Source organism: Bombina bombina, chromosome 2 (assembly GCF_027579735.1).
Source record: "Bombina bombina isolate aBomBom1 chromosome 2, aBomBom1.pri, whole genome shotgun sequence".
Taxonomy (NCBI): Eukaryota; Metazoa; Chordata; class Amphibia; order Anura; family Bombinatoridae; genus Bombina; species Bombina bombina.
Window position 1 is genome coordinate 700,112,948 of NC_069500.1, and position 19,366 is coordinate 700,132,313.

The 19,366-nt window shown below is 41.2% G+C and overlaps 1 protein-coding gene across 1 annotated transcript in view; it reads left to right on the forward strand.

Annotated features, from left to right (window-relative positions):
• Positions 1-296: 296 nt before the first annotated feature.
• INIP (INTS3 and NABP interacting protein) overlaps positions 297-19,366 on the forward strand; it is a 60,717-nt gene continuing 41,647 nt past the window's right edge. Inside the window, exon 1 of the mRNA XM_053700010.1 lies at positions 297-324. Within this exon, the coding sequence (XP_053555985.1) occupies positions 297-324 (28 nt within the window). The remainder of the gene's footprint in view (positions 325-19,366) is intronic.

The window sequence follows — 19,366 nt, forward strand, 5'->3', positions numbered from 1 at the left end:
GCGCCACTTTACGTAAATACGCTAGGACAGGCAACTTCCGGACGCACTTGTCGCCATCTTCCATATGGTATTAATCCTATATAACGTATTTAAATTTGTATTTTCTATGCGTAACTTTAAAGTAAAGAAACGCATGTTTACAAAGGTAAATATAAAAACAAAGTGTATATTGTATAATGTGGGGAAAACACTTTACCCCTGTGCTGATAAAAACAGGAAAAATCCCCGATGGTGGCTAAAACACCCCATTCCTGTTGCTGAGTTACTGGCCACGCCCACACTTTTAGTGTACAAAGATGGCGGCTACACCTCCTCCTGGTGCAGGTATTTTACAGATGTATAGACTAGACTGTCGTGACATGCATATTTTTAATTCTTACGTTTTGCCCGTACGATATTTACCTGTTTATTACTAGCGTTTTGTTCCAATCAGATGGTTATATGTTTTCATGATAAGAAGGTAATGTTCATATATTACATAGGGCATGTCTATTGCAGATAAACAGATATGAAAGCTATTTTTTTTCTTTTTTTGACTTCTCCTAGTAGCGAGGTCTTAAATGGATGGACCACAATGTTTCGCTGAATTCTTGTGAAACATTTTACAACCTAGCAATAAAGATAATGAGCCTACAAGTGTAGACACAGTGTCGACTGTGCACAAACATGCATTTCCTGATATCCGTCAATATACTTTTTAAAGGCGTTTACTTAAAGTTTTAAACACAAAACAGTTTTATCACTTTTAATTCATATCCCTTTTATAATGTATTCTAGTATCAGCAAGTAGCAAAGTTTTCTTTAGTGCATTCTGGCTTCTACAAATCGTATTCTGTCCTCGAACAAGATTTTTCTTTTTTTCTTAGTTTTATATATTCTTTTTTTATTAGTGATAGCACAACTCCTTAGAACATTACTATTATGTAGTTCTATTTCAGTGATATACGGCTAAATAGTTTGATTAAATAATCTATGATCCTTCAGTGTAATACACACATATGAGTTGATTAAAGGGACATTCAACACTTAGTGTAACAGGTTTTTATATTGTAAATAAGAAACGGAGGTCCGCCTACACTGACTATACCCTCCTCCCTTGCCGCCTTGCTTCTGTCCTATCAGCGGCGCTAACTACTCTAATACCCAGTCAATATGGATGCCGAACTCCCCCCACTATTACGTAGCTGCTTCTTCTTAAACTGATAAGCAAATCAGAATCCAGTCCTCGGACTGAAATTACACGCGGCGTGCAATTTCAGTCCGAGGACTGAATTCTGATTTGCTTATCAGTTTAAGAAGAAGGCAGCTACGTTATAGTGGGGGAGTTCGGCATCCATATTGACCGGGTATTAGAGTAGTTAGCGCCGCTGATTAGGACAGAAGCAAGGCGGCAAGGGAGGAGGGGGTATAGTGTAGGCGGACCTCCGTTTCTTAATTTACAATATAAAAACCTGTTACACTAAGTGTTGAATGTCCCTTTAAGCCCTTAGTGACCAGACCATTTTTTAAAATTTCTTACCGTTAAAGGGACATACAACCCACATTTTTCTTTCATGGTTCAGAAACAACATGCAATTTTAAACATCTTTCTAATTTACCTCTATTATCTAATTTGCTTTCATTCTCTCGATATTCTTTAGCTGAAAAGCATATCTAGATAGGCTTAGTAGCTGCTGATTGGGTTCTGCACAAAGATGCCTCGTGTGATTGGCTCACACACGTGCATTGCTATTTCTTCAACAAAGGATATCTAAGCATGGAAGCAAATTAGATAATAGACAGTAACTTGTAATGTTGTTTAAAATCGTATTCTCTTACCTAAATCATGAAGAAAAAAAAATTGGTGTTTAGTGTCCCTTTAAGAAACCAGGGCAGTTTTTACATTTCTGCGGGTGTTTGTGTTTAGCTGTAATTTTCCTCTTTTTCATTTACTGTACCCACACATAATATAAACTGTTTACTCTAGCCATTAAATGGACTTTGTAAAGTCATTTATTTTTTGCCATTATTTTCATCATATCATATAATTTATTATAAAATATGATGAAAAAATTTAAAAAAACACACACTTTTTCTAAAGGACACTGAACCCAAATTTTTTCTTTCATGATTCAAATAGAGCATGCAATTTTAAGCGACTTCTAATTTATTCCTATATCAATTTCGTTCTCTTGCTATCTTATTTTAAAAAGAGACATCTAAGCTTTTTTTTTTTATTCAGAACTCTGGACAGAACTTTTTTATTGGTGGATACCAAGAGAATGAAGAAAAATTGATAATAGGAGTAAATTAGAAAGTTTGCTTAAATGTCATGCTCCATCTGAATCACGAAAGAAAAAATTTGGGGTACAGTGTCCCTTAACTTTGACCCCCAAAATGTGTTATACATCTACAACCACTAAAAAATTCCCATGCTAAATAGTTTCTAAATTTTGTCCTGAGTTTTTGTTTTGCAAGTTATAGGGCATAAGTACAAGTAGCACTTTGCTGTTTCCAACCATTTTTTTTTCTTCAAAATTAGCGATAGTTACATTGGAACCTGATATCTGTCAGGAATCCCTGAATAACCCTTCACATGTATATATATTTTTTTTAGTAGACAACCCAAAGTATTGATCTAGGCCCATTTTGGTATATTTCATGCTACCATTTCACCACCAAATGTGATCAAATATAACAAATCAACTTTTTCACAAACTTTAGGTTTCTCACTGAAATGATTTACAAACAGCTTGTGCAATTATGGCACACATCGTTGTAAATGCTTCTCAGGGATCCCCATTGTTCAGAAATAGCAGACATATATGGCCTTGGCATTTGTTTTTGGTAATTAGAAGGCCGCTAAATGCCGCTGCACACCACACTTGTATTAGCCCAGCAGTGAAGGGGTTAATTAGGTAGCTTGTAGGGTTAATGTTAGCTTTAGTGTAGAGATCAGTCTCCCACCCTTACACATCCCCACCACTTGATCCTTTCCTGACTCCTCTCAAACAGCTCTTTATCCCTCTCCCACCCCCCAAAGGTCACCCCATGTGTGACCAGTATGCCAGTATAAAAATAAGTTTTTTTTGTTTTTTTTTAAAGTGGTTAATTTTCATATGAAAGTGCCCAGTTTTTTTTTAAAAAAAACTATATAAAAACAAAGGGCACTTTCATTCATGAAAATTGACATTCATTTCAGCCGTTTTTTAAAATATACTTACCTTTTCTTCTTGAAGCCGCTCCAGTGCTTCACCAGCCCGTCGCATGCCTCTTCATACGTCAGCAATGACGATTCCGGCATCCTCCAATCACAGCTTTCCCCCCTGGGTAATCATTGCCTGAGGCAACGCCGTGATTGGAGGAAGCCGCTTCGTCATTGCTGGGTAAGTAAACTCAGGAATAAGCAGGCGGAGCATCGTTTCAGAATGGCGATCCAGTTGTTTCAGAAGAACAAGGTAAGTATTTTTAAATATGGTGCTATGTCATTGTTCAATGAATGAAAGTGCCCCCTGTTTTTAATAGTTTTCTTAAAACCGGGCACTTTCACATGAAAATTGACCTTCACTTTAAATATTTTCTGCAGTGTAGGATCCCCCCTTACCACCCAACCTCCCCTGCCCCCCCCAAACAGCTCATTTAACCCCTCCCCCTCTCCTATTAGCACGCCAAGTTAGGTACTGGCAGCTGTCTGCTAAGTACCCAGTTTTGCAGGAAATTAGGTGTTTTTTTGTAAAAGTAATAAAATTACCATTTTTTTTCTGTAGTGTAGCTGCCCTCACCCTCATTCCCCTACCCCTCCCAGATCTTTTAACAAAACACTATCTCCCTCCTACCCCTAAACTACTATGCTACTAAACTTTCTGTCGTAGCATAGCGCTCCCGCCCCTCACACAACCCCCTCCCGCCCCCCTCCAGCGATGGGCCGCCCCACCCGCCTCCTCATATTCCTCCCCACGGACACCAACGATCGGCACCATCGCTGGCCGATGCAGAGAGGGGCCAAAGGTATTGCACAATGCCTCAATATCAAGGCATCACTGCAATACCCTGAGAGCGGCATGGAAGTGATCACGATTGCTCCCAGCACTCAATTTGACTGAGGACGTGCTATGTACATTCTTGGTTGTTAACGACCGTGTTTTTTGAGGACGTACATAGCAAGCTCCTTGGTCATTAAGGGTTTAAGAAACAACATTATACGCATGGTTTAGCCTAGAGCAGATATGTGATATAGAGGTAAACTGAATACCCCTTAGGGTTTCAGCGAAGGGCATTGTCTCTCCTTTTTAACCGTTTAGCTATTATTTGTGACCATATATAATATATTTATAAAAATGTGGGGTTATGATTTAGATTGCAAAAACAAGGGGAGATGTGGAGGGAACACAAATAGATAATACACTTATATGGAAGGCGTAGTGTTAATAGTATACTTGCACACTTGTATGTCAAAATTAATTAGTTAATTTGTTAGCCTGAAGTGGAGAGATTTAGATAATTAGAGAAACAGCTGGTAGGGTCTCAGAATTGAGCGTTCATTATTTGTTGGTGCATGTTAGTCCCCTCCGGGTACACTTCAATCCACTGATTTGCCTTATCATATAAGGTAAAACTTATATACAGAGGGTGGTTCTCAAACCCAAATGGTTACAGATGTCCTTGTGTGGTGTGGGTGATCTCACCCTCTCTTACTCGTTGTCACTCCCGGTTGCTGTCTGATCCAGTGTGCTCACTGAGGGAGTGTAAGGGGCGTCGGCTGGAGGTAAGGCCATCAGGATCCTTCCCTATGATACTTCCAGTGTAGCCGCAATTGGTCACTGGGAGACACCCCCTCCAGGCAGGTATACGGCCCTGTAGCAATGGCTACAACTGCTGTAGTGACGGCTACAAGGCAGGCGGGAAAAAAAAAACACTGGTTGCAAGGTGAAGTCTGCTCCTTGAAGCTGGCAAACAGGAAAATCCACAAAAAAGCAAAGAAAGGAGAGGCTTCCAGAGTATATCCTTAAAACTTTGCATTTATTGCAGCATAACATTTAAAACGTTAACAGACAGTCCACATGCTACACTCAGTAGCACACATATCAGCTGAGAAGAATGCTTACGCATTTCAGCTTAAACAAGCCGTAATCATAGGCATACCAAACTCGAAAAGCTAAATTTGTGTCCTAACAGTACGATCAGTATTAATCTACCCAGAGTTTTTTTTTTTTTTAAATGTTATTTTTATTGAAAGTTTTGAACTTAAACATTGGCAAGCTTCAATATAACCAATGGTCATCTACAAGTACGTATTGACATTTAAGAACTAAAGCTTATATAATTCGCTGCTATTGTAAAGGTTATGGTTCAATGTCCTTATTGCAGCTTTTCCATGCGGTACTTTCAAGCATGTAAAAGAGAGCAGGATCAAACAACAAATCCATACAACAAATAGACAAACAATATGATAGATAATATGATAACTTACTTCTGCATATCTTCGTCTGGACCGCATTGGCTCTTATAGATGTGTTTGCTTATGGTATTGTAAGGTCTGTTCACTATGAGGAAGAGAATCTGGTTAGCATAGGGCTATAGGTTTACATATTGTATGTAACTCAATATGGGGGACGCTCCTTTGTTTTGGCAGGCTGTTGAAATGGCCATCCTGTCCTAGAGAGGGCGGGTAACGGTTTTTGGGGGGAATGTGAGGTAGATGCGGAGTGTAAAGACTCTTGCCAAATAAACTTGGCATCTAAAAGGGTGTCAGTTCCTATTACAGCGTAGATAGCCATATTGTTCTAATGTAAATTGTTCCTCTACTTCCTCAAGCCACATTGTTTTAGTTAGGGTTAGGTGTTGTTTTTTTCCAATGGCGGGCTATATAGTTTTCTTGCGCTAATCAAGGCCTATTTGAAACACCAACAGCTTTTAAGCGACATGGTAAATTAGGAAAGGTCGTTTTCTTAAAAGTGCAATTTTTGGGTTTAAATGTTTAGTTCAGGTGAGATGCTTTGTCTAAAATGCTGTTCTATCGCTTTCCATAATGGACGTACTTTAGCGCATCGCACCACATATGTATCAGGCTGCCAGACCCCCGCAGCTGTGCCAACACCTGTCTGACAGATTTGGGTAAATGCTATTCAATTTCGATGGGGTTAAATACCATCGTAAAATGATCTTATAATTTAACTCTAGTATGTTAGGCGCTGTGTCGAGGATTTCTTTGCTAATTTAAATATTTTGTCCCAGTTATCTTCAGTTATGTGGTTTCCCAAGTCAGTGTCCCATTTAGCTGTGTATGGGGGCAGGGTGTCCCTGGTATTTTTAATAGGAGTTTTGCGGGAGAGTGACAATGTTCCTCTCTCGCTATGATCCCTCCATTGCATATCGTTTCAAATGTGGTGGGTGCTCTTAGCAAGTAGGCTTTGAAAGGGGGAGGTATGTACAAAGTGGTTTAACTGTGCATATTTCAGCCAATTATTGTATTTGCCATGGGCTACACTGGTCAGTTTGTCCTTTCTAGAAGCTTAACCCGCTTCGATAAAATTAAGTAACGGTATGGTGTAGTCCCACTCAGAGAGCCCTCTGGGAATCCTTTGTCAAGGCCACCCTATCATTTCTACGGTTTAGGACAACGGGAACAAGGGAGACCTGCTAGAGGAGATATGTGGTTGGTAGATGTTATATGGTCCCAACTTTTAAATAAGTGTTTTGTGGATATCTAAGTTGTCTACTTTGTGGTGGTCTTAAGTCGTTTGGTACCCAGCACAGCGCGTGTACTAGGGGTGTCTTGAGTATGTGTGAATCTAACGCGACCCATGCCTTAATTCCTGTTTCCCGTGCCAATCCAGTATCTTTTGTAGTGTGACTGCTAAGTAGTACTCCTCGATTTTTGGTAGGCCTAGTCCCCCATTCCGCAGTTGATCTATACATTGTATCTCTATTCACTCTAGGTTTACACTTCCCCCAAACAAATGAGTTGATACTGCTTTGGAGTTTGTTTAAGTACCAGCGGGGCAGGATGCATAGGCAACATTTGTAATATGTATGTAATTCTATGGAGCGTGGTCATTTTTATGGCCCGAACTCGCCCCCACCATGATAATGGTTTATTTGAGGGTCATTCTGTGTGTTATTTAGTAAAGTAATATAGTTTTTGCGAAAGAGTATTGTCTGTTTAGAGCTAGGTATATTCCTAGGTATTTAATGCAGTCATTTCCTTAATTTTAGTGGGCAAATCTTTGATAGGGAAAAGGAATTGGGAATTTGGTAAAGTTATATTTTAGGATTTCCGATTTCTGCTTGTTAACTAGGAAATGGGAGTATTGTCCAAATCTATCTAATTCTGTTAATATCTCTGGTACGGTCGTTAACTACCCAGAGTTTTAATGCTCTTCCCTTTTCAAAAGTAGCATAGTGGTACCATATAGCACTTGGAAGTGGTGATTCTGGGTTTTGAATCCAGGATAAGTCTGTTTTGATCTGATCTGATTTTGATAAATTCATCCACCAATAAAAAGTGTGCTGTCCAGAGTACTTGAACCAAAAAAAAAAAAAAAAAAAAAAAAAAAAAAAAAAGCTTAGATGCCTTCTTTCTCAAATACAGATAGCAAGAGAACGAAGAAAAATTGATAATAGGAGTAGATTAGAAAGTTGCCTTAAAATTTCATGCTCTATCTGAATCCGAAAGAAAAAATTTGGGTTCAGTGTCCCTTTAAAGGACCATGGACGTATCTGGCATATTCTCGGTCAAATTGAGTGCTGGAAGCGATCAAAATCGCTTCCAGCTGCTCTCAGGGTATTGCAACGATACCTCGATATTGAGGCATCTTGCAATACCCTTTAGGCCTCAAATATCATTATTAATTTTGCTTCATTCTCGTGGCATCCTTTATTTAAGGTGCAGCAATGCACTATTGGGAGTTACCTGAACACATAAAGTAAACCAATGCCACCAATCAGCAGCTAGCTCACAGCAACTGAGCATACCTAGATATATTTTTCAATAAAGAATACAAAGAGAACAAAGCAAATGAGATAATAGAATGAATTAGAAAGTTGTTTAAAAAAAATGTTTGGGTTTCATGTCCCTTTAAGTAACATTTATAAATGGCAGAAAATTGTATAATATTGCAAAGTATTACTCTGCCCCCACCCGCCTGGTAACTATGTTCTGTGGAGAACACTGTATAGAATATTGTAATATGCTGATGGCCATTTTTTATGCTACATTTGCATGTGATTCACATACCAAGCTATATCATAAATATATTATTTGCTTGTGCACTCTTTCACAACTTATCAGGGTAAGCCATTGGTTTTGGAGTGCGGGGTGACATGCACCAGAAAAAGAAAAGTTAGTGTTTCGACTACATATTCCTTTACAACACAAAGGAAATCACCTGATTTAATATAAACAATCCAAATGATGACTTCTATTTTACTTCTGGGTTGCACATAAGCCAGGAGTCGTTGTAAACTTATACTGTCCTAAAAAAAGTGAAAAGTAAATGTCTGTAGACGTCCTTTTACGCTAAGGGCATAACCATAAAACACAATACCATGTGCAGGAACTCATTTGGAGTAAAGCAGTGCAAACCAACTAATCGATTCGTTGACAACTATTTTCATAATCGATTATTATCTATTATATCGATTAGTTATTGCAGCTCTACTTTTTTGAAATGCGGTTTTCTGGATTTTTTGTTATTCTGTTTTGACAAGAGGAATACGTGGCTTGGACAAGAGGAAATACGCTACAGAAAAAACAGAATTTATGCTTACCTGATAAATTACTTTCTCTTACGGTGTATCCAGTCCACGGATTCATCCTTACTTGTGGGATATTCTCATTCCCTACAGGAAGTGCAAAGAGAGCACACAGCAGAGCTGTCCATATAGCTCCCCTCAGGCTCCGCCCCCCCAGTCATTCGACCGACGGTTAGGAGAAAAAGGAGAAACTATAGGGTGCAGTGGTGACTGTAGGTTTACAAAAATAAATTTGAACCTGACTTAATTGCCAGGGCGGGCCGTGGACTGGATACACTGTAAGAGAAAAGTAATTTATCAGGTAAGCATAAATTCCTGTTTTCTCTTACATGGTTATCCAGTCCACGGATTCATCCTTGTGGGGATCCAATACCAAAGCTTTAGGACACGGATGAAGGGAGGGGAACAAGTCAGGTAACCTAAATGGAAGGCACCACTGCTTGCAAAACCTTTCTTCCCAAAAATAGCCTCCGAAGAAGCAAAAGTATCAAATTTGTAAAATTTGGCAAAAGTAGCAGTGAAGACCAAGTCGCTGCTTACCAATCTGTTCAACAGAAGCCACATTCTTGAAAGCCCATGTGGAAGCCGCAGCTCTGGTGGAATAAGCTGTAATTCGTTCAGGAGGGCCTGCCGTCCAGCAGTCTCATAAGCCAATCGGATAATGCTTTTCAGCCAAAAGGAAAGAGAGGAAGCAGTAGCTTTTTGACCTCTCCCTCTTACCAAAATAGACAACCAACAAGGATGATGTGTGTCTAAAATCTTTAGTTTGCTTTTAAATAGAATTTTAAAGCACGAACCACATCAAGATTGAGTAACAGTCGTTCCTTCTTAGAAACTGGATTATGGACACAGAGAAGGAACAGATGATTTCCTGGTTAATATTCTTATTAGAAACCACTTTTAGGAAGGAAAACCAGGTTTTGTACGCAAAACAACCTTCTCTGCATGGAAACACTAGATAGGGTGAATTACACTGCAAAGCAGAACAATTCTGTAACTCTTCGAGCAGAAGAAAAAGTTACCAAAAACAAAACTTTCCAAGATAATAAACTTAATATTCTGAGGAATGTAAAGGTTCAAACGAACCCCTTGAAGCACTGAAAGAACTAAATTTAGACTCCATGGAGGAGCCACAGGTTTATAGACAGGCTTGATTCTGACAAAAACCTGTGCCAACTGCTTGAACGTCTGGTAAATCCCGCCAGACGCTTGTGTAACAGAATGGACAGAGCAGATATCTGTCCCTTTAAGGAACAGGTAACAATCCTTTCTCCAATCCTTCTTGGAGAAATGACAAAATCCTAGGAATCCTAATCTTACTCCACGAGTAACCCTTGGATTCACACCAACCAAGATACTTCCGCCATATCTTATGGTAAATTTCCTGGTGACAGGCCTTTCTAGCCTGGATCAAAGTATCTATAACTGATTCAGATAACCCACGCCTAGATAGAAATTAGGCGTTCAATCTCCAAACAGTCAGTTGCAGAGAAACTAGATTTGATGCTTGAATGGACCTTGAATTAGAAAGATCCTGCCTCGATGGCAGTGTCCATGGTGAACAGATGACAATGTCCACTAGGTCTGCATACCAAGTCCTGCGTGGCCACGTAGGCGCTATCAAAATTACGCGAAGCCTTCTCCTGTTTGATTTCTGGCTACCAGCCGAGGGAGAAGAGGAATTGGTGGAAAGACATAAGCCATATTGAAGGACCAAGGGCGCTACTTGAGCATCTATCAATGCCGCCTTGGGGGTCCCCTGGACCTGATCCGTAAAGAGGAAGTTTGGTGATCTGACGGGATGCCATCAGATCCAACTCTGGAATACCCCATAGCTGGGGTAACCTGATCAAAAACCTCCGGATGGAGTTCCCACTCCCCCGGGTGAAAGTCTGACGACTCAGAAAAATCCGCCTCCCAGTTGTCTACTCCTGGGATGTGAATTGCAGATAGATGTACGTTACAGTAGTGATGTTGGCCCGACAGAAATCTGATAAACATGGCCGCCGCTAGTTGAGGCCATGCCTGGAGCGTGTTGAATATCGCTCCTCAGTTCCAAAATGTTTATCGGGAGAAGAGACTCTTCCCGAGACCATAGGCCCTGAGCTTTCAGGGAGTCCCAGACCGCACCCCAGCCTAACAGACTGGCATCGGTCGTGACAAATGATCCCACTCTGGTCTGCGGAAGCACATTCCCTGAGACAGGTGATCCTCGAGAAATCCACCAGAGAAGAGAATACTCTGGTTTTCTGTTCCATTTGTATCTGAGAAGACAAATCTGCAAAATCCCCCATTCCACTGTTTGAGCATGCACAGCTGCAATGGTCTGAGATGAATTCTGGCAAAGAGGACAACGTCCATTGCCGCAACCATTAACCCAATTACCTCCTTGCACTGAGCTACAGAAGGCCGAGGAATAGAATGAAGAACTCGGCAAGTAGTTAAAAGTTTTAACTTCCTGACCTCCGTCAGAAATATTTTTATTTCTAACCGAGTCTATTAGCGTTCCCAGGAAGGGAAACCTTGTGAACGGGGACAGAGAACATTTTTCGACGTTCACCTTCCACCCGTGAGACCTTAGAAAGGCCAGAACGATATCTGTATGAGCCTTGGCTCTTTGAAAAGACGGCGCCATGAATTTAATATGTCGTCCAGATAAAGTGCTACGCATGCCCCGCGGTCTTAGTACCGCTAGAAAGGGACCCTAGCACCTTTGTGAAAATTCTTGGAGCAGTGGCCAACCCAAAAGGAAGGACCACGAACCGGTAATGCTTGTCCAGAAAGGCGAACCTTGGGGAACTGATGGTGATCTTTGTGGATAGGAATATGAAGGTACGCATCCTTTAAATCCACGGTAGTCATATATTGACCTTTCCTGGATCATCGGAAAGATTGTCCGAATGGTTTCCAGTCGTGAATGATGGAACTCTGAAGAATTTGTTTAGAATTTTTAAATCCAGGATTTGCCTGAAAGTTCCTTCCTTTTTGGGAACTACAACAGGTTTGAGTAAAACCAGTCCTTGCTCTGCAGTTGGAACTGGGTGTATCACTCCCATCTTTAGAAGATCTTCTACACAGCGTAAGAACGCCTGTTTCTTTGTCATGGTCTGAAGACAAACGAGAAATGTGGAACCTTCCCCTTAGGGGAGAGTCTTAGAATTGTAGAAGATACCCCTGAGCAACGATTTCTAATGCCCAGGGATCTGGGGACATCTCTTGCCCGAGCCTGAGCAAAGAGAGAAGTCAGCCCCCTACTAGATCCGGTCCCTGGATCGGGGGCTACCCTTTCATGCTGTACTGGTTAGCAGGAGCAGGCTTCTTGGCCTGTTTACACCCTTGTTCCAGCCCTGCAAAGGCTTTCATAGTTTGCTTTGGGCTGGGAAACGTTACCCTCTTGCTTTGCGGTTGCAGAGGTTGAAGCAGGGTCCGCTCCTGAAGTTGCGAAAGAGCGAAAATTAGCCTTGTTTTTAGCTTTAAAAGGTCTATCTTGTGGGAGGGGCATGGCCCTTTCCCCCAGTGATATCTGAAATAATTTCTTTCCTACTCCGGGCCCGAATAGGGTCTTCCCCTTGAAAGGAATATTACGTTGTTTTGGACGACACATCAGCCGACCATGACTGAGCCAGAGCGCTCTTCGCGCCACAATGGCAAAACCAGAATTTTTCGCCGCTTAATTTAGCTAATTGTAAAGCGGCATCTGTGATGAAAGAATTAGCCAGCTTTAGAGCATGAATTCTATCCATGACTTCGTCATATGAAGTCTCCCTCTGGAGGCGACTCCTCCAGCGCCTCAAACCAAAAAGCCGCTGCAGTAGTTACAGGGAATAATGCAGGCAATTGGTTGAAGAAGGAACCCTTGTTGAACAAATATTTTCTTTAGTAAACCTTCTAATTTGTTTATCCATAGGATCTTTGAAAACACAACTGTCTTCTATTGGTATAGTTGTGCGCTTAGCTAGTGTTGAAACTGCTCCCTCTACCTTAGGGACCCGCCTACCACGCGTCCCGCCTGGGGTCAGTTATGGGGAACATTTTCTTAAAGATAGGGGGGGGAACTAAAGGTACGCCTGGTCTCTCCCACTCCCCAGTCATAAAATCCGCCACCCTCTTAGGGATCGGAAATGCATCAGTGTATACAGGGGACTTCTAAAAACTTGTCCATTTTACACAATTTTTCTGGACCACCATAGGGTCACAATCATCCAGCGTAGCTAAAAACTCTTAAGTAGTACGCGGAGGTGTTCGAGCTTAAAGTTTAAACGCTAAGGAATCTGATTCTGCCCGCTGAGAAATTTTTAAACTGCGTCAGAAATTTCTCCCTCAGACAGTACATCCCTCACCGCCCACGTCAGAGGATTGTGAAGGGGTACAACAGATAAATTATCCAAAACTTCTGATTGCTCATCCTCTGTTCTTAAAACTGAGCTATCACGCTTTTTAGGAAAAACAGGCAGTTTGGATAGAAATGCTGCAAGGGAATTATCCATGACTGCTGCTAATTGTTGCAATGTAATAGGGGCCAATGCTCGCTAGAGGTGCTAGGCATCGCTTGCGCGGGCGGAACTGGTGTCGACACATGGGAGAGGAAGTAGGGCTATCCTCATTACCTTCCATTAAAGAATCATCTTGGGTCCACATTTTTAAGTGACACTGCATGGTCTTTAAATGTTTATATATATTAGCACACTTTAAACACAAATGTAAAGGGGGGACCGCCATGGCTTTTAAACACATAGAACAAGGTCTATCTGTAGGCTCAGACATGTTAAACAGACTTTGACAGCACTCAAATACAATAAAATACAATTTTTGAAAAAACGGTACTGTGCCTTTAAATAATAAAAAGCGCACTACTTTTTTACTAAACCTCCAAAAATCATCCAATCTTTATGAAATTTTCACCATATGATCCTAATGCTTTGAAAAGATTGCACAGCAAATCTCAAGTCAATTAACCCCCTACTGCCCAAACCGAGCCAAATTAAGCATTCCACAGCCTTTTCTGTGATCCTACCTTCCTTGGGGGATTAGTTTTGATCGAAAATAAGCCTCTCTGAAGTCCTCAAGTATCTTTGGACCCTTCACTTGTATCTGCATGAAGCTGTTTGTAAAATCAACTGCGCAACTGAGGCGCGAAATTCAGGCCCCCCCTCCATCTTCCCTCAGGAGTAGTGAGGCCCTCCCAAGCCAAAATAGGTGTCTAAATATATGCCATGCGGAATAAAACCCCAAAAAGTGTTTTTTAAATTGCAATATAAAACTTGTATAATGTCAGATTATCTTTAAAAAATAATCGATTGCACCTTAACAGGTGTCCACCAGTGTATTGAGCCCTTTCAATAAGCTTCCTTCTATACTAAGTCTCAGAATATGGCTTACCTTCCCCACATGGGGATTCTGTCAGTCTTCCTAGCATTACTAAGTCTTGACTAGAGAATATTGACTGAACATACCTTATAGCAGTTAAGCCTGCAAAACTTGTTCCCCCCAACTGAAGTTCTCTGGTACTCAACAGTCCTGCGTTGGGAACAGCAATGGATTTTAGTTACAAGGTGCTAAAATTATTTCCTCAGCAGAAATCTTCATTATTTTCTGCCTCAGAGTAAATAGTACAAGAACCGGCACTATTTTAAAATAACAAACTTTTGATTGAAGAAATAAAAAACTACAAACTGACACCACATCCTTTACACTCCCGTGGAGATGCTACTTGTTAGAGCGGCTTAGAAATTAGCATATGAACCTCCTAGGTTTAGCTTTCAACTAAGAATACCAAGAGTAACAAAGCAAAATTGGTGATAAAAGTAAATTGGGAAATTGTTTAAAACATACATTCTCTATCTGAATCATAAAAGTTTATTTTGGACTAGACTGTCCCTTTACACCCTTTGAGTGCTAAGCACTTTCCCACCTGGTGCTAAGCACATTTGAGGGGTTTTTTAATTTTACATTTTTTAAAATATTTTTTATTTTATACTTTCTTTTCTTTTCAGATTCCCAAGAACTTATACCGTTGGAAAGGTTAGGCGATTACCTTTCCAACGGTGGGTCTTGGGGGTCTGTAGCTGCTTAGATGCCTGAGATACAGACTTCTAAGCAGCATGCCCCCTTCCTATATTGTCCATTGTCTTTTTTAAATAAAGTTGTGCAGTGACGTCATTACGCGTGACGTCACCACGCAAAACGGGGAAGCCCGGGCGATGCCTGTCACTCTACAGGCACGATCGCAGAGGTAGGAGCGGGTGGGAGCCCCCAAATCTCCCTCAAGTGGGAGAGTGCTAGCGACGGCTCTGAGCCGTCATTAGCACCTGAGTGAGAAACTCTGCGACGGCTTCAGAGCCGTCGGTTAGCACTCAAGGGGTTAAGGTTTTCATCGGCTGCTGGGTGATTGTCATAACAAAAAAAATACCTTTCAGCAGGGGGGGTCTTATTTTGGGAGGACCGCAACTCCAAAGTAGCCTTATCTCCCCACTTACCATACAGATATATTATAAGACCTCTTTTAAAAGCCTTATGACCTTAGAGATCTCATAGTAATAAAGATCACCTGGGCAGCAATAGGGTGCTGATAATATTTGGTATTCTGCATCATCCAAAAAGTATGTGATACATTTAAAAAGTGCATACTGGGCAGTCTAACAAAAGTAAAATACAAAAACAACTTAATAACAGTACAAAGATGAACATATACTCCAATAAGATAAATCTGGTGATATTAAGATTACAGACAGACTAAAGAAATGATATTGCTTTTCTTTTACATTTCTCTTGTAAGGTGTATCCAGTCCACGGATCATCCATTACTTGTGGATATTCTCATTCCCAACAGAAGTTGCAAGAGGATCCACCCACAGCAGAGCTGTCTATATAGCTCCTCTTTCTGAGAAAGAAAGTTGTCAGGAGCACCAGAGTGTGAGTAAAAAATAAGCTTTATTTTTTACTCACACTCTGGTGCTCCTGACAACTTTCTTTCTCAGAAAAATTTGCTAAGCACTGGCCACAGTGAGCACAAGGAGCGAGTTTAACTTTTTATACCTTGCTGCGGAGGTAATATCCATACCACTCTGCTTGGGCAGTTTCAGACCATCAGGAGGCACCTGCCAGCCGTCTGCCAATCAGGTAAAGGAAGTAAAGCACAAGTGGAGGAAATATCGATATGGGTATACCACACCAAGGAGAGAGCAGGAGGACTGCACCTAGCAACAGGAATGTGGCGAGTCTTTTTATTTTGGATTATTTAGTACTGCCTCAGCTATATACTTGGTGTGAAGGTTTCCTCATCTTGAAACAATTAGGGGTTTGTTGTGGGGGTCAACTTCCCCCGTATCTATTTGTTTCTAAGTGGTAACTGCTAAAATATGCAAGCGGTATGTGGATAAGAGACTTGTTTCAATTTTAAGAGCATATTGTGCAAACACCAACCCTATATTGTTAGTAAGAGAGAAGTGGTGAAAAGTAGCTGTTATTTTGCTTCAATCAAAAGTTTATTATTTTTAAATGGTACTGTTTCTAGAGATGTAAATACTTGAAAATGCGCTGATACCAGATTTATGTGAGGTAAGCCTGAATACAGTGATTTAATAGGGCGACTGGTATCATTCTTTACTTTTAGAGGTAATACTCTTATAAATATTGCAATATAAAACTGCATGTTTAAGCGTGTTTATATATGCTTTGGTGATAAAACTTTATTGGGGCCTATTTTTTCCACATGGCTGGCTTAAATTTGCCTAGAAACAGTTTTCCTTAGGACTCTCCCACTGTTTTAGCATGAGTGGGAGGGGGCCTATTTTGGCGCTTTATTGCACAGCCAAAAATTACAGGACTGAGACATCCAGCTTTCCTCCAGGAGTCCCCTGAATGCTATAGTGACATCTCTAAAGGGCTCAGAGGCTTTAGTTTATTTGGGAAGGTAGGGCCACAGCAGAGTTTGTTGTGACTGCTAAAAAACGGTCTATATCGTTTTTTTTGATCCGTTTTTTTTAACTAAGGGGTTAATCAATCCATTTGCAAGTGGGTGCAATGCTCTGTTAGCTTATTATACACACTGTAAAAATTTCGTTGATTTTACTGCCTTTTTTCACTGTTTTTTCCAATTCTGACAAAATTTGTTTCTCTTAAAGGCACAGTACCGTTTTTATTGTTTGCTTGTTAACTTGATTTAAAGTGTTTTCCAAGCTTGCTGGTCTCATTGCTAGTCTGGTTAAACATGTCTGACATAGAGGAAAATCCTTGTTCATTATGTTTAAAGCTATTGGTGGAACCCCCTCTTAGAATGTGTACCAAATGTACTGATTTCACTTTAAGCAATAAAGATCATATTCTGTCTTTAAAAAATTTATCACCAGAGGAATCTGACGAGGAGGAAGTTATGCCGACTAACTCTCCCCATGTGTCGGATCCTTTGACTCCCGCTCAAGGGACTCACGCTCAAATGGCGCCAAGTACATCTAGGGCGCCCATAGCGTTTACTTTACAAGATATGGCGGCAGTCATGGATAATACACTGTCAGAGGTATTAGCCAGACTACCTGAATTTAGAGGAAAGCGAGATAGCTCTGGAGTTAGAAGAAATACTTAGCATACTGACGCTTTAAGAGCTATGTCTGATACTGCCTCACAATATGCAGGAGAGCTTCTTTCTGTGGGTGATGTTTCTGACTCAGGGAAGATGATACAACCTGATTCTGACATGTCTACATTTAAATTTAAGCTTGAGAACCTCCGCGTATTGCTCAGGGAGGTTTTAGCTGCTCTGAATGACTGTGATACAATTGCAGTGCCAGAGAAATTGTGTAGATTGGATAAATACTATGCAGTGCCGGTGTGCACTGATGTTTTTCCAATACCTAAAAGGTTTACAGAAATTATTACTAAGGAATGGGATAGACCAGGTGTGCCGTTCTCTCCCCCCCTCCTATTTTAGGAAAATGTTTCCCAATAGATGTCACCACACCGGACTTATGGCAGACAGTCCCTAAGGTGGAGGGTGCAGTTTCTACCCTAGCAAAGCGTACTACTATCCCGGTCGAGGACAGTTGTGCTTTCTCAGATCCAATGGATAAAAAGTTAGAGGGTTACCTTAAGAAAATGTTTATTCAACAAGGTTTTATCCTACAGCCCCTTGCATGCATTGCTCCTGTCACTGCTGCTGCAGCTTTCTGGTTTGAGTTCTCTGGAAGAGGCTTTACAGGTAGCGACTCCATTGGATGACATACTTGACAAGCTTAGAGCACTTAAGCTAGCCGCCATTGTTCATTTGACTAAACTAACGGCTAAGAATTCTGGTTTTGCTATCCAGGCGCGCAGGGCGCTATGACTTAAATCATGGTCAGCTGACGTCACTTCAAAGTCTAAGCTGCTTAACATTCTCTTCAAGGGGCAGACCCTATTCGGGCCTGGTTTGAAGGAGATCATTGCTGATATCACTGGAGGAAAAGGTCATGCCCTTCCTCAGGATAGGTCCAAATCAAGGGCCAAACAGTCTAATTTTTCGTACCTTTCGAAACTTCAAGGCAAGTGCGGCATCAACTTCCTCTAATGCGAAACAAGAGGGAACTTTTGCTCAGTCCAAGTCGGTCTGGAGACCTAACCAGACCTGGAACAAAGGTAAGCAGGCCAAAAAGCCTGCTGCTGCCTCTAAGACAGCATGAAGGAACGGCCCTCTATCCGGTAACGGATCTAGTAGGGGGCAGACTTTTGCTCTTCACCCAGGCTTGGGCAAGAGATGTCCAGGATCCCTGGGCGTTTGGAAATTATATCCCAGGGATATCTTCTGGACCTTCAAAGCTTCCCTCCAAAAGGGAGATTTCACCTTTCACAATTATCTGCAAACCAGATAAAGAGAGAGGCATTCTTACACTGTGTACAAGACCTCCTAGTTATGGGAGTGATCCATCCAGTTCCAAGGGAGGAACAGGGACAGGGATTTTACTCAAATCTGTTTGTGGTTCCCAAAAAAGAGGGAACCTTCAGACCAATTTTAGATCTCAAGATCGTAAACAAATTCCTCAGAGTTCCATCATTCAAGATGGAGACTATTCGTACCATCCTACCTATGATCCAGGAGGGTCAATATATGACTACAGTGGATTTGAAGGATGCTTATCTTCACATTCCGATACACAAAGTATCATCATCGTTTCTCAGGTTTGCCTTCCTAGACAGGCATTACCAGTTTGTAGCTCTTCCCTTTGGATTAGCTACAGCCCCAAGGATTTTTTCTGAAGGTTCTGGGGTCGCTTCTGGCGGTCCTAAGACCAAGGTGCATAGCAGTGGCCCCTTATTTAGACAACATCCTGATACAGGCGTCAAACTACCAAATTGCCAAGTCTCATACAGACATAGTTCTGGCATTTCTGAGGTTGCATGGGTGGAAAGTGAACGAGGAAAAGAGTTCTCTATCCCCCCTCACAAGAGTTTCCTTCCTAGGGACTCTGATGGATTCTGTAGAAATTAAGATTTACCCGACAGAGACCAGGTTATCAAAACTTCTAACTTCCTGACGTGTTCTTTATTCCATTCCTCGCCCTTCGGTGGCTCAGTGCATGGGAAGTAATCTGCTTAATGGTAGCAGCAATGGACATAGTGCCGTTTGCACGCCTACATCTCAGACCGCTGCAACTCTGCATGC